This window comes from Pristiophorus japonicus, chromosome 7 (assembly GCF_044704955.1).
Source record: "Pristiophorus japonicus isolate sPriJap1 chromosome 7, sPriJap1.hap1, whole genome shotgun sequence".
NCBI classification, from domain to species: Eukaryota; Metazoa; Chordata; class Chondrichthyes; family Pristiophoridae; genus Pristiophorus; species Pristiophorus japonicus.
In genome coordinates this window covers 141,254,493-141,270,114 of record NC_091983.1, presented here as the reverse complement: position 1 = coordinate 141,270,114, position 15,622 = coordinate 141,254,493, and the positions used below count along the sequence as shown (strand labels likewise).

General features: G+C 41.9%; 1 protein-coding gene across 9 annotated transcripts in view; it reads left to right on the top strand.

Moving 5' to 3' along the window:
* Positions 1 to 15,622, top strand: part of bach2b (BTB and CNC homology 1, basic leucine zipper transcription factor 2b) — a 388,463-nt gene that overhangs the window by 271,394 nt on the left and 101,447 nt on the right. For all 9 annotated transcript variants that reach the window (XM_070885374.1, XM_070885377.1, XM_070885375.1 and 6 more), the window contains one exon: positions 9,749 to 10,003. In XM_070885374.1, coding sequence (XP_070741475.1) covers positions 9,749 to 10,003 — 255 coding nt within the window. The remainder of the gene's footprint in view (positions 1 to 9,748; positions 10,004 to 15,622) is intronic.

Below are 15,622 nucleotides of genomic sequence, written 5' to 3'. Positions count from 1 at the left end.
TGCTGCACCGTCGGAGGTGCCATCTTTCGGATGAGGCGTTAAACCGAGGTCCCATCTGCTCTCTCAGGTGTATGTAAAAGATCCCATGGCACTATTTCGAAGAGCAGGGAAGTTATTCCCGGTGTCCTGGCCAATATTTATCCCTCAATCAACATAACTAAAAAAAAACAGATTATCTGGTCATTATCACATTGCTGTTTGTGGGAGCTTGTTTGTGTGCAAATTGGTTGCCGCATTTCCTACATTGAAACAGTGACTACATTCCAAAAGTACTTCATTGGCTGTAAAGCGCTTTGAGACTTCTGGTGGTTCTTCCTTCCTTCCTTTTTCTTTTTCCTTTTCTTATCTCCTGCTGTTTTTTCTTGCCTCCTAAATCGCATCTGGGCGCTTGTTCATTTCTTTTGTACTTCTCAGCAACTGCATTCCCTTGCCCCCCCCCCCTTTCACTTGGCTATGAACTGTTGGTTTTATTCTTCTCCGCCTATTCTAGTTTGCTTCACTCACCTGCTCTTGCGTTCCAGTGACATTTTTGGACCTTCTTTCGATTCATGTCTGGAGTCCTATGCAAAGTTCTTTTTATTTTTTTAATGGTAAAATTAAAATAAACCTACACAGAACTCGAGGCACTGAAAAATGGCTTGAGAAAGTCCATGGAGGTTGTAGTAGGTTTGTGGGGTAACATAGGACCAGAAGTAGGTCAGTCATCCCCTCGTGCCTCATCCACCATTTAATTCGATCATAGCTGATCAGTACTTCAACTCCATTAGCCTGTGTTTAATCCATATTCCTTGATACCTTTACCGAATAAAAATCTCTTGATCTTAGTCTTGAAAATTTCAGTTGACCCAACAGCCACAGCTTTTTTGGGGGAAAATTGTATGTTAATGTACTTCCTGATTTTCACAACTAAATAGCCTGGTTCTTTGTGTCCCTTGTTCTCGATTTCCGCATCAGAGAAATTAGCTTAACTATGTCAACCTTATCGCATTCTTTTATCATTTTAACCATCTCAAATGGATCACTCCTCACCTTTCTAAACTCAAAGGAATACCAGCCAAGTTTGCAAGCCTGAGAAAGGACACCTGGCAGTCTGAAGCAGGAGAGAGGTGGGTAGGTGACTTGAGGCTGAGAAAGGGAACCCAGGAATAGAGGCCAAGGCTTGCAACAAGTGCTGGGAGTTGGTTGAGCTTATTGCTATGCTGCAAGTCTGGTGCATGCCCAGCCTTTGATCTGTCCTGCTAATAAATAAAAAAAGAAAGAAAATGCATTTATATAATGCCTTTTCTATCATGTCCTCGTGACGTCCCATAACAGTTCACAGCCCAATGGATTGCTTTTGAAATGCAGCCACAGCAGCAAATTTTCACACAGCAAAATGATAAATGACCAGATAATCTACTTTGGTGGTGAGGGATAAGTGTTGTCTCGGACACCAGGTGAACTCCTCTGATCATCTTCAAATAGTGCCATGGGATCTTTTATGCCCACCTACAGCAGGCAAACAGCGCCTTGGTTTAACATCTCATCTGAAAGACTGAACCTTCGACAATGCAATGCTCCCTCAATACTGTCCTGATTGTGTGCTTAAATCTCTGGAGAGGAGCTTGAACCCACACCACCTGATTCAAAGGTGAGCGTGCTGCCACTGAGCCAGAGCTGACACATGGAAGAGATGAATGACATCAATAATCACATGTTTGCTGTGGACAAAAGCAGGTATTCATGGGTAGATAGAAACAATTGTTTTATTAATATAGATAGCTTTTCTTATTTCCTTAATTATTCCTAGGCAGTCTCTCCAGAACTTTGATTTTAGAGCATAATTCGATCACCATAAGGACTACAGTGGTCATGGCGGAGGTTCACCGCCATCTTTTTAGGGCAGCTCGGGATGAGCAATAAATACAGCCTAACCAGACTTGCCCACATCCAGAGAACACACTTTAAAAATCATGTGCTTTTTAAGGTGGTCCTGTATATTCTCTCAATCTCTTGCATTAGATTTTGTTTTGGTTTCAGTCTCTCAATTTCTGTGTTGTACAGTTCTCAATCTGTTCACGTTTACAGCAATAATTCTAGCTAAACACAGTATAACTGTCACAGCAGTTTCCTTGTGGTTTTCTCAACTGGCTGTCGTTTGAGGTTTCTGCTTTTTTTAAAGAAAATAAAAGTGCCTTTTGAATGAATTCATTGCCCAACCTGGATTTGTGGCGAAAAACAGTACCTCCATGGATTGTAATTAGTAATTCGGCCCAAGTCCAATAATATTGCTATAAAATGAAAACAGACCTCTGAGGAAATAACCTTCACATCATTGCAACAGCAGAGGCAAATAAAGATTATAAATAGTATGAACATGAGTTCGGAAACTTCCCCTTTGGTCTAGCAGGCAGTTGTCCTTTGACTTCGTACATTTATGGCCTGTGCTTTAATGGGTCTCTTAACTCCGACTGACAGAATTGGAATTTATTTTTATTTTTTTCAGATTATGTTTCCCATTACCCAGCTTGTAATGCCTTTGAAAGAGATCTTTGTTACAAGCTGCCCTAACTAGAGAATAAAGCTGTCGGGAAACACATCACTCATTATTTGAATGGGGAGAAATTACAACATGCTGCAGTGCAGAGGGACCTGGGGATCCTTGTGCATGAATCCCAAAAAGTTAGTTTGCAGGTGCAGCAGGTAATCAGGAAGGCGAATGGAATGTTGGCCTTCATTGCGAGAGGGATGGAGTACAAAAGCAGGGAGGTCCTGCTGTAACTGTATAGGGTATTGGTGAGGCTGCACCTGGAGTACTGCGTGCAGTTTTGGTCACCTTACTTAAGGAAGGATATACTAGCTTTGGAGGGGGTACAGAGACGATTCACTAGGCTGATTCCGGAGATGAGGGGGTTACCTTATGATGATAGATTGAGTAGACTGGGTCTTTACTCGTTGGAGTTCAGAAGGATGAGGGGTGATCTTATAGAAACATTTAAAATAATGAAAGGGATAGACAAGATAGAGGCAGAGAGGTTGTTTCCACTGGTCGGGGAGACTAGAACTAGGGGGCACAGCCTCAAAATACGGGGGAGCCAATTTAAAACCGAGTTGAGAAGGAATTTCTTCTCCCAGAGGGTTGTGAATCTGTGGAATTCTCTGTCCAAGGAAGCAGTTGAGGCTAGCTCATTGAATGTATTCAAATCACAAATAGATTTTTAACCAATAAGGAAATTAAGGGTTACAGGGAGCGGGCGAGTAAGTGGAGCTGAGTCCACGACCAGATCAGCCATGATCTTGTTGAATGGCGGAGCAGGCTCGAGGGGCTAGATGGCCTACTCCTGTTCCTAATTCTTATGTTCTTATGTTCTTATGTTATGTTCTCATTACATAGGCAATGGGATATGCTGAAGAGATGCTTTTTCAAGAATCATTTTATATCTAGAATTAATACAGAATATTTAAAAAATAGCATTACTATCTGGAGTGGTTATATCAAATTCTTGTTTTTTTGTAACTTTGAAAATCATTTAGATTTCTTTGGGTCTATTTTTACAGTTTTTTAAAGAGGGAGTTATTCATGAGGGAACTGGTTTCATTGAGCGCCAAGATGTGAGGGACTAAATAAACATCAGTTCAGGTAGTTGTGTTCTAATTGTGCATGTTAATTCATCCTTCTTGTGCTGACTTAATCACATCACACTAAAGGGCGTATGTGTAACAACTCCAACATACATTACTTCGGATAAATATGTTTGTATTTGTACATTATTTATTCAGTAATTTAAAACTGTAACCATATTCTACATATCGATCTAGAGGTCTGCCTAGGTAACTATTGGATATGTTCTGTAGAAATTCACACACTGGGATTAGAGTTGCAGATTTATCATGTGAATAACATTGCAATATCTGTAAACATGCTGCAAGGCATGGCATAATAGGAGTTTCTGAATAAAATACTCCTTTTTTAAGATTATGAAAGGAATTGATAAAGTTGAGCCAGGCAAGTTGTTCATTATGGCAAAATGTTCAAATATCACGGGCTCAAGTTTGAAATTAGGACGGTAGAAGTAAGAAGGAAAGTCAGGCAGAAATATTTCTCCCAAAAGGTAATAAAGTTGCAAAATAAATGGTTAAGGGGAGATTTATTAGAGGTGTTCAAAATCATTAAAATTCTTCATGAGTAGATAAGGAGAAATTGTTTCCAGTGACAGTATAGTCGGTAACCAGAGAACACAGATTTGAGGTAGTTGGCAAACGAACCAGAAAGGTAAGTTAAAAGTACAAGAAATAGATGCATGTATTTGGTGATGCTTCTGCCTTTGAAATGTGGACGATGCTTCTTTCTGTGGATGTGTTCAAGAGAGGCTAGAATATGCATTGATAAAAGCAGTCCATCTAAGCTTCTCCAGTGGCATAATGTGGTACTGAACTGTACAGAACATCTCAGGTTTGCTCTCCGTCTGTGCTGATTAACCAGGGTTGCAGTTGAGACACTGCCCTTCGCCTTGGAGGAAAACTCAGCCAGGGTTCCTCGTTATCCAGTGACTTATTCCAGGAGGTACACATGCATTGAGGAAAGTTTTTGCCTTTCCTGTGATGCCTTCCCTAGTCAAATAAGCTGCTTACCTACAAATTGTAAGGCCAGTCCTTTGGGTGAACTGACTAGCAATCATGGAAGAAGAGAAGAACGTTTGAAAAAATAGTTTTACGGAGTGTAGGTAATATGTTCAAGTTAGATCAGTTTGTATTCTGTCAAGCTACATTTGAATCAGACATCCATCAGTTGTGTAGGAGATAAGGGAAGGAGATTCAACATGTCTGGACCAGTCAGGAAAGGGGACTTGTAATTTCTCAAAGCCTGTAATTCTCTGAATTTTGATTGTCATATGAAATCTCTGCATAGCTGTTTTACTCATTTCTCTCCAAGCTGGTGTTTCCAGAATGTTGGTAATCATTCCCTAACTCCCGGAAGCAGTGTGAAGCCTGGCCGTTTATCTTTGGATTATTTAAGAATTTCTTGACTAGAAATTAGAATCATAGAATCATAGAATGGTTACAGCACGTCAAGCCTGAGACGAATTTCAGCCAGTCCCACTCCCCTGCCCTTTCTCCGTAGCTCTGCAATTTTTTTTCCTTCAGATACTTATCCAACTCCCTTTTGAAAGATAAGATTGATTCTGCCTCCACTACCCGTTCAGGCAATGTATTCCAAATCTTAACCACTCGCTGTGTAAAAAAGGTTTTCCTTATGTTGCCTTTGGTTCTTTTGCCAATCACCTTAAATCTGTGTCTTCTGGTTCTCGGACCATCTGCCAATGGGAACAGTTTCTCTCTATCTACCCTGTTCAGACCGCTGATGATTTTGAACACCTCTGTCAATTGCCTCAAAATGGGCATTAAGTGAGCATTAAGCATGCAAAAAAAAGTGGAGGTTCTAGCCCCATGAAAGTAAATTAGCACAAAATATAAAAACAGATAGTAAGAGTTTCTACAGGTACATAAAAAGGGAAAAAAAGTGGCTAAAGTGAATATTGGTCCCCTGGAGGAGAGACCGGGGAATTAATAATGGAGAACAGGGAAATGGCAGAGACATTGAACAAATATTTTGTATCAGTCTTCATGGTAGAAGACACTAAAAACATCCCAATAGTGGATAATCAAGGAGCTATAGGGAAGGAGGAACTTAATACAATCACTATCACTAATGAAGTAGTACTAGGTAAAATAATGGGACTAAAGGAGGACAAGTCCCCTGGACCTGATGGCTTACATCCTAGGGTCTTAAGAGAAGTGGCTGCGGAGATAGTGGATGCATTGATTGTAATCTACCAAAATTCCCTGGATTCTGGGGCGGTCCCAGCGGATTGGAAAACCACAAATGTAACGCCCCTATTTAAAAAAGGAGGCAGACAAAAAGCAGGAAACTATAGACCAGTTAGCCTAACATCTGTGGTTGGGAAAATGCTGGAGTCCTTGGTGCACTATCCAAGGATCTGTCCTTGGCTCTCTCCTCTTGTCATCTAGAAGCAACACCGTCCTCAGACTTCTATATATATATGTTGACGACACCCAGCTTGACCTGTCCATCGCCTCTCTCGAACCCTCCACTGCCTTTGCGTTGTCATCCTGCTTGTCCAACTTCCAGTCCTAGATGAGCCGCTTTCCCTACAAGTAAACATTGGGATGTTTAAATCTCAACTCTTCGACCAAGATTTTGTTTGCCTCTCCTAATTCTTGTATGGCTTAGAATCCATTTTTTCTTTACCCTTCTGTGAAATGCCTTGGGACTTGTTTTTGCTTTGTAGGTTCTATATAAAGGCAAGTTGTTATTACTGTTATATAGCTCAAAATGCTCTCTGTGGCACAAGCCAAGTTTGGAAGGACAGAAATATATGATTGGGTCTTTTCATACTTCAGACTGACATCTTATTTCACCCACCTTGCTGAATTCAAACATCCAGCAGCAGATTCTGCCTAAAACGTCTTAAAAGTGTTTTCTCCTCATCAGGTCCTGGGTTCCTTTACACAGTGGCTTTGCTCAAAACCATCCATGCATCCTATTGCATAAGATGTGATGTAGCACCTCAGTGAGCTCAAAGTAATTTCTGCATTTTCACGAAACTTGACAAATAGTTGCCTCTCATCGTCCATTGTATTCTTTTCTGAATAATGTGCAGGTTAGGAACTGGCAGTGTCTGTAAACATGTGCTCGAACAGTAACCTAATAAAAACATCTTAACACATTTTTACAAACTTGATCTGGAATTTATGATCATTAGTCTTTTAATTACTGCACTAGTGAGTTGAAAAATGTATTTAAATGCTGCTCCACATCAACTGTCTGTGACCTTTTAATAAGTTAAAGACTTCATTAGATCTTACTGAAGGGCATAAGAGATTGCTCACAAGACATAGGAGTTATTTGAACAATTAGCATTGTGATATTTTCCATTTGTGAAAACCCAACAACTATATGGGCCCAAGTTTCCACATGATTTGCGCCTGATTTTTAGGAGCAACTGGTGGAGAACGGACTATCTTAGAAATCGCAATTCTCCACATTTTTTTTTCTGCAGTTCTAGTGAGGTAGAACAGTTCTACTTTGGAACAGAATTTTTTCTTCAAAAGGGGGCGTGTCCGGCCACTGACGCCTGATTTCAAAGTTTCCACAGTGAAAACGTACTCCAAACTAAGTTAGAATGGAGCAAGTGAAGATTTTTGTAGAACTGAAAAAACCTGTTCTACACATTGAAAAATCAGGCACAAGTTACAAATTAGGCGTCCAGAACGAGGTGGGGGGGGGGAGGGAAGTCATTAAATTCTACAATAAATCCTTATTTATACTTCTACAAATATTATACAAATAAATCCAACCTGAATAAACATTTATAAGCAAAGAAAAGATTAAGTAAACCATCTTCCTACCTGTGTGAAAGTGCTTCAGGCACGGAGAATGCTCCAGTCAGCCTGAGGCGCCCGTTCTTTCCCGCAGGGGGGGGAGGAGGCGCCCGTTCTTCCCGCGGGAGGGGGGAGAGGCGCCCGTTCTTCCCGCGGGGTGGGGGGGGGAGGGGAGAGGAGGTGCCCGTTCTTTCCCGCGGGGGGGGGGGGAGGAGGAGACAGTGAGAAGGCTGCAAGTGCTGATGTGCTGATGGCAATGTGCTTTTATTAAAAAAATGTTCAAAAATTAAACAGCTACAAAGAACTACAAAAATGGCCGAGTGCCAATGTTTTTTTCACACTGAGCATGCGCGAACGCTCCAACACGCACGCGCAGCGTTGCCGGCAGGAAAAAACTCATTTAAATAGTACCCGCCCCCTCCCACTTACAAAATCGGCGCGAGTGTAGGCTCCGCCCCCCTGGGCGCCGCGCCAGGCAGACAAGGAGCTGCAGAACGCTCCAGTATCGCGAGTTTTTTTTTAGGCGTCGTTTTAGGAGCAAAAAACGGGCACCCAGCTCGGAGGGGCGCCCGTTTTTTATCGTGTGGAAACTTGGGCCCAAAATATTGTGATAATTTTAACCGTACTGAAACTACCAGAATGCTAACAAAACTCCATACTTAAAGTGCTTAAAAACTGAAATGATAGAAACTTATTTTGTGCTAAAATATTTTGAAAATCTGTGTACCCTATCTTTTCTGCTTTTTTACTGCTTTTAGATTTTTTTTAAACCCTCTGTTCATATTATACATATGCATGGTTAGGGGATGGAGGTTGTGCATGTTGCTCATTTCAAGTTAGCATTTGCCTTTACATAACTTGTTGTATTAAATACACTTTCATCTTCTTGTCAAGAACCATTTTAGTTCAAAATCCTGTGCAGGAGTGTGGTACGCACATTGAGTGTTTGAAGCAGAATATGCATTGGGAGACTTCCCGTTCCCACAGACCAGCCTTTAGCATCAATGCAAACTCAGTTATATGATGGAAATGTTTAGAGGGCCTTGTGCAAGTGATAAATAAGCAGCAGTTACAGTACTTAGCCATGAATTGGCAACTTGCTTGCATGCTTTTTTTCCCCCACCACAAATGTTGTAGTTACTTTAAGCTGTTGTAAGTGAACATTTTGATCTTTTATTTGATAAGTAACTATAAAAGAAAATTAGAATAAAGCCAGAGAAGGGCTGTCTTGTTTTTTTCCATTAAAGCTAACAGTTATTCATCATGATTGCAGTTGACATATATATTTTGTATATACCAAGATTCAATAATCAAGATTTTTCATCGTTGAGTAGTTTTTATCTAATGGACTGTGGGTGATGTGCTTTTACTGTTTCTATTTAGTGTTTTGAACTTTGTTAGTATTTTACAGTAAATGTTGCAATTATAAATGGCTTATTGAGAGCAAGCTGAAGACACGTAGTACTGAAACAGCGATGTGTTTCACTGTTGGAACCAAAATTTCTGATATGGAGCCTTTCCAAACATCATAAATCCTGGAGCCTACTGTGCCTGATTTTCCATCCATTCTTTTCAATGGTTGGAAAATCATGCCGAGTGTGCAAAATTTTCAGATGTATACCGTTGGCGGGGGCAGGGCAGGGGGCTTCCTCCAGGAGGTACAAAGTCGGAATGCTACCCATCATATCCCAACTTCATTTGATACAGCTGTTACATATTTTACACTTCATCTGTGCCCAATGTCCGAGAGAGAGGCCAAATCATTCAATTCAAATACAAACATGTATGGGATTTGTTCAAATATGTGTTTGACAGCTTTGGGGGAAAAAAAATAATGGTCAGTATTTTTAAAAATCTGCTTGGTCCAGTCAGTTTTTTGAAGATATTTATCAATATGTCTTTGTTCCAAATCCGTGTCTGCAACCTTCTAAGAGAGATGGTCAGACCAGACAGCTTCTGTAGGTGGCAAGAAAATGCTATGAAATGAATCCCTATGTATGAATATTACTTCTGTCATAATTTAGCACAGTAGTTGGGCACTATTTTGTTTCTACTGATTGAGGAGCTAGTTGAGTGTAAGATTTTTCTGCCACCATACAAACGCAAGTAGGAAATACGAATAAAACCAGTAGCTGATGTAAACTGAAGAGGATTCGCTGTCTGTTCCTAGGCATGTGCAAGTGAAAATATTCTTGCTGGGACATAGGGCTCAACTTCAGGTTTAGTTTGAAACATGGAAGCCAAAAATATCTATTAGAATAAAAAGAGTGAAGAAATTGTACACAATGCCACACAGCCACTGTATTTTTTTTTAACCATGTCATTGCAATGCCGAACTAATCCAGTTTCTACCTCAATTTTTTAGGGTCTGAACGGAATGTCTGTGGATGAGAAGGCCGAATCACCCATGTATGTGTATGAGTCAACAGTGCATTGTACAAATATCCTCCTGTGCCTCAACGACCAGCGTAAGCAGGATATCCTCTGCGATGTGACTGTACTGGTGGAGAGGAAGGAATTCCGTGCCCACCGGGCTGTCCTGGCAGCGTGCAGCGAATACTTCTTACAGATTTTGATCGGACAAACGGAACATGAACTGGTTATCACCCTGCCTGAGGAGGTACGTCACAGTAACTTATTTTAAACATAGGACGTTGTTCAGTCAGATCCTAGTTGTTGCAGGAAGTGTGGCATCAGAGCATTCCATACAATATTGTGTTATTCTTTCCATGATGCCTAAAATAGCAAAAGCCAAGTTTATGTTAACAAGTTATTTTTGTTCTCTTTTGACTTTATCATCGCAACTGGAGAAAGAAGAATACAATAGTGTAGATTTACACTATTGTAAGGTATAGTGTAGATTTACACTATTGTAAGGTATAGTGCAGATTTACACTATTGTATGGTATAGTGTAGATTTACACAATTGTAGCGGAGAGCACCAATGTTTGCCACTGCAGATTGACTGGATACGGGTTAAACCCCCACACATTGCTGCATTCTAAGTCTCAGCTATCTCATTGCATCACGTAGGGAGGGAAAGCTTGCTACGCTCATGCACCCTCTAAAGGCCCCCCTGAGAGAAAAGAAAAGAAAGACTTGGATTTATATAGCACCGTTCATGACCACCAGACGTCTTGAAGCACTTTACAGCAATGAAGTACTTTTGGAATGTAGTCACTGTTGTAATATGGGAAATGTGGCAGCCAATTTGCGCACAGCAAATGCCCAGCAACAGCAACGTGATAATCACCATATAAACTGTTTTTTTTGTTATGTTGATTGAGGGCTAAATATTGGCTAAGACATCGGGGATAACTCCCCTGCTGTTCTTCAAAATAGTGCCATGGGATCTTTTACATCTACCTGAGAGAGCAGACAGGGCCTCGGTTTAACATCTCATCCGAAAGACGGCACCTCCGACAGTGCAGCATTCCCTCAGCACTGCATTGGAATGTCAGCCTAGATCTATGTGCTCAAGGTCCACTCCAGGGAACCCACAATCTTCTGATGCAGAGGCGAGGTTGCTACTAACTAAGCCATGGCTGACACACTATAGTAGAGGAGAGCAGGAACGTGTGATCAGATCTGCTCCATATCCCCCTGCCCCAAACTGCAGAAAATTGGGGAAGAACCATTTAAGTTTATAGCACAGGAGGCCTTTTGGTCCATCATGTTTGTGCTAACTCTTTGTTGGGGAAACCAATCATATGTGGAATATTTTTTAAAAATCGCAATTATGGCTGTTTCTTAATGTGTTAAATTTTGCTGCAGGCCAATCTAGGCTGATGATGGTAAGTGCATGTTTTAAGGATTCCTTTAAGTTAAATGATAATTAGAATTGAGGCTGAGCTTCAGCTGTAATTACTGATGTCAAATCAAAATACTTCAGCTTTTTGGTATTTAATTTCTGACTATGGAGAATGAAAACAATTGAGAAAACCCAACTTCAGATCGAAATTCACTTTGCGTGTTCAGCCCCAAGTTACACAGTAATAAATAGAAGACAAAAAATTATTGAAGCAATTCGAGTCAATACCAAGATTTTGCCAAATTTTAAAGTGGAATTCTTTTCACTTTGGGGCCCCTGGCACAGTACTGAAACGGCTCTCATCAAAGTCACAAATGACATCCTTTGTGACTGTGACAAAGGCACACTATCCCTCCTCTTCTTTCTCGACCTGTCTGCAGCCTTTGACACGGTTGACCACTCTATTCTCCTCCAACACCTCTCCACCGTCGTCCAGCTAGGTGGGACTGCACTCGCCTGGTTCCATTCTTATCTATCTAATCGTAGCCAGAGAATCGTCTGCAATGGCTTCTCTTCCTGCTCCCACATCGTTACCTCTGTTGACCACCAAGGATCTATCCTTGGCCCCCTCCTATTTCTCATCTATATGATGCCCCTCGGTGACATCATCTGAAAACATAACATCAGTTTCCATATGTAAGCTAACGACACCCAGCTCTACCTCACCGCCACCTACCTCAACCCCTCCACTGTCTCTAAATTGTCAGATTGCTTGTCCAAAATCCAGTATTGATGAGCAGAAATGTCTTCCAATTTAATAATGGGAAGACTGAAGCCACTGTCTTCAGTCCCCACCACAAACTCCGTTCCCTCGCCACCAACTCCATCCCTCTCCCTAGCACCTATCTGAGGCTGAATCACATTGTTCGCAACCTTGGTGTCATATTGAAATGAGCTTCCAACCACATATCCGCAGCATAACTAAGACCTCCTATTTCCACCTCCGTAACATCACCCATCTCCGCTACTGCCTCAGTTCATCCCCTACTGAAACCCTCATCCATGCCTTTGTTACCTCTAGACCTGACTATTCCAACACACCCTTGGCTGGCCTCCCACGTTCTACCCTACGTAAACTTGAGATCATCCAAAACTCGGTTGCCCGTGTCCTAACTCGCACCAAGTCCCGCTCACCCATCACCCCTGTGCTCACTGACCTACATTGGCTTCCAGTTAAGCAACACCTCCATTTTAAAATTCTCACTCTTGTTTTCAAACCCCTCCAGGGCCTCGTCCCTCCCTATCTCTGTAATCTGAGGTTGAAGCAGACTGTTCGCAACCTTGGCATCCTATTTGACCCTGAGCTGAACTTCGGACTTTGCATCCTCTTCATCAAATAGACCGCCTTTGTCCCGCTCCTGTTGAAGCTCTCATCCATGCCTTTGTCACCTCCAGATCGCTATGCCAATGCTCTTCCCATCCTCCACCCTCCATAAACTTCAGCTCATCCAAAACTGTGCTGCCATATCCTATCCCAAACAAATGCCACTCACCCATCACCCCTGTGCTATGTTGGCTCCTGGTACCCGAACACCATAAAATTAAAATTCTCATCCTAGTGTTCAAATTCTCTCATAGCCTCCCCCCAGCCCTGCTACATTCTGTGAACGCTGTGTTCCTCCAATTCTGGCCTCTTGTGCAATACCCGAAAAGTGGGAGGAGGTTGGATAGCTCTTTTTTGTCTGGCGCAGACATGATGGGCTGAATAACCTCCATCTGTGCCGTAAATTTCTAATTCTACCCCACTCCCATTACCCCACTATTCAGATTCCTAGGCCCTAACCTGTGGAATTCCATCTCCAAATCTTTCCACTGCCATCTCCTCCTTGAAACCTTCCTAAACTTACCTCTTTAAAGATGTATATTCTCTGTCACCAGCTAAAAAAGGCACTAACGGTAAAAGCATAAATTAGTAACAAAGTGAATTCACTAAATATTCATAATAAGAACATATGCATTTTAAGAACAGGAATCCACTTTTATGCCCAGGAAGCCCATCCTTTTTGATTTAATCTTGGACTCCCATTTTCCTGCATTTTTTGTCAAATCTCATTTTTTTATTCTGTCCAGAAATGGATCTAGTTGAACCAGTTTATACTGTCAACTTCAACATAATTTCTGGTAACTTACTCAACACTGCAAAAACAGAATTAGATTTAATGCAAGAGTGATGGAAAACTTAAATAAATGGCAACAGAGAACTGGATTCTGGAACTGGGTTGTGCCTAGTTTTCACTGCATGGGCAGAAATCTAGCAGATGGATCATCCGCACATTATAAAACCCACCCACTTTTCATTATGGGACACAAATCGGATGGGTTCTATAATGGGCAGGCAATCCACTTCTCCAGACCTTGCCCTTGCTGTAAAGATGAAAATTTAACCCCACAGTCTTTTTAACTCTGGATTTAAAACTAGTTGAGACTATTGGGATGAAATCTCATCTGTCTGCTGACTGCTGGGTCCGATTTGAAATGTAGTTGGATGGCTTCAAGCCAGTTGCAAGTGGGAGCTGTTGACAGCACAAACTGCCTCTAATATGGTACAAATTGGCACTGAATAGGAAATCTTATTTAAGGGAACATAAGGATGGTTCATGTAGGGAGTGTAAAAATGCACAAAGGTGATGTTAGTCAAAAGTGGTTTCTGAGCACTGACTTTGATGAGCACAAATCTACATCAACAAATATGAATTAAAAAATGGAATTGAATTTTAAACAGAAAATAAATTCCTTTTTATACATTTTTAGTGGCAGATTGTTACAATATTAGCGATTCTACTGCCAACACTGCCAATTATGACACAAAGTGTATTTAAAGTTCTGCTGACGAAGCATGCAAAACATTGACAACAGTATAGATAGAATAGTAATTAACGTCATCTTCTTAGGCAGGCCCCGGAGTCGAGGATGACTTGCTTCCACACTAAAATGAGTTCTAAGGTGACTGATGAGACCAATGTCACAGGTGGTTGGAGGGACGGGTGGCTGGGGTGCTTGATTTATCGTGTGTTCCTTCCGCTTTTTGTGCTTGGCTTCCGCGTGCTCCCGGCGAAGAGACTCAAAGTGTTCGGTGCCTTCTCGGATGCTCCTCTTCTACTTTGAGTGGTCATGGGCCAGGGATTCCTAAAAGTCGGTGAGGATGTTGCATTTTTTCAAGGCGGTTTTGAGGGTGTCCTTGAAGCATTTTCTCTGCCCTCCTGGGGCTCGCTTGCCATTACATAGCTTGGAGTAGAGTGCTTGTTTCGGGAGTCTAATGTCAGGCATGGGGATGATGTGGCCCATCCATCGGAGCTGGTCGAGTGTGGTCAATGCCTCGATGCTGGGGATGTTGGCCTGAGAGACAACATTGACGCTGGTGCGCCGATCCTGCCAATTAATTTGATTAACATATACTTGTGCTGAGCAACGAACTGCTTGAAGAATGTTGGAGAAAAAAGCATTAGTTTGTATGCGATAGTTTTTTAATTTTCTGAAGATTTTCTTTTGGTCTTTTATAAAAGTGTAGATATAATTTGTGCATGTTTGGAGAACTGGAAATAGTTAGTAGATAGTTTATATCTGTGGCCTTCCATTCACTTAGTTATCAATATCAGCTGAGACATATTGAGGAGGTGTTAAGTAGAGGCTATAAAGGAAATTGTGTGAGAAAGAGAGAGAGGATATTACCACATGCATCACCTCAGGCTGCTTTTACACTTCTGAGCAGCTGGTGTCAGAACAGCACTGGCAAAGGCATGAGAACAGATTGTCCGCTGTCCACAGATTGTCAGGGAATGATGTGCAGCCTGGGTAGACTCTGGAAAGGGAAGGGTAGAAAAAGTTTGAAAGGGAGTATCAACTCCTCCGATAGTTTAGCTAGTTAAGGTGGTGAGTAGCTGAGCCATAATAACCTGGAAGATGCCAGATTCAATCTCTCGTCTGTGGTAAGTTCTTGATCTCAGCCAGGCTTGTGGTAGGGCCACTACGATTGACCTCAATTCCCTTGGTTCGGGAGGTTTTCTGCTTCTGACCGTTATCCAATGACCCCTGCTGGAAATGAGCATATGTGGGTGTCAGGCGAGGGCTAGTTGGATTTGGCTGTGATGCCACCAATCATTGTCTAGGATCATACATTAACATTTGTGAGGCACTAGAGGATTACTGATGGTGGAGGAGCAATGCCCCATTAAAGAGCCAATGCTTTCATGACAAGAGGAAGGGAGGGTGAAAGAAAACAGTAAGACAAGGATGGCCCTGAACATCTGCCGAAGCTGTCCTGATCTCCTTTTATAACTTTGGGGGGAGATCACGGAACACCCGGAAGAACAAATGGCTAAACATTTACCATTTTCCTCTGGGGGGAGGGCTGGGTCCGCTGATCCCCTGCTGAAGTTACTGCAGGAGATCGGGGACAAACCCTGCGGCAGTTCCTTACGCCTCTGTGAT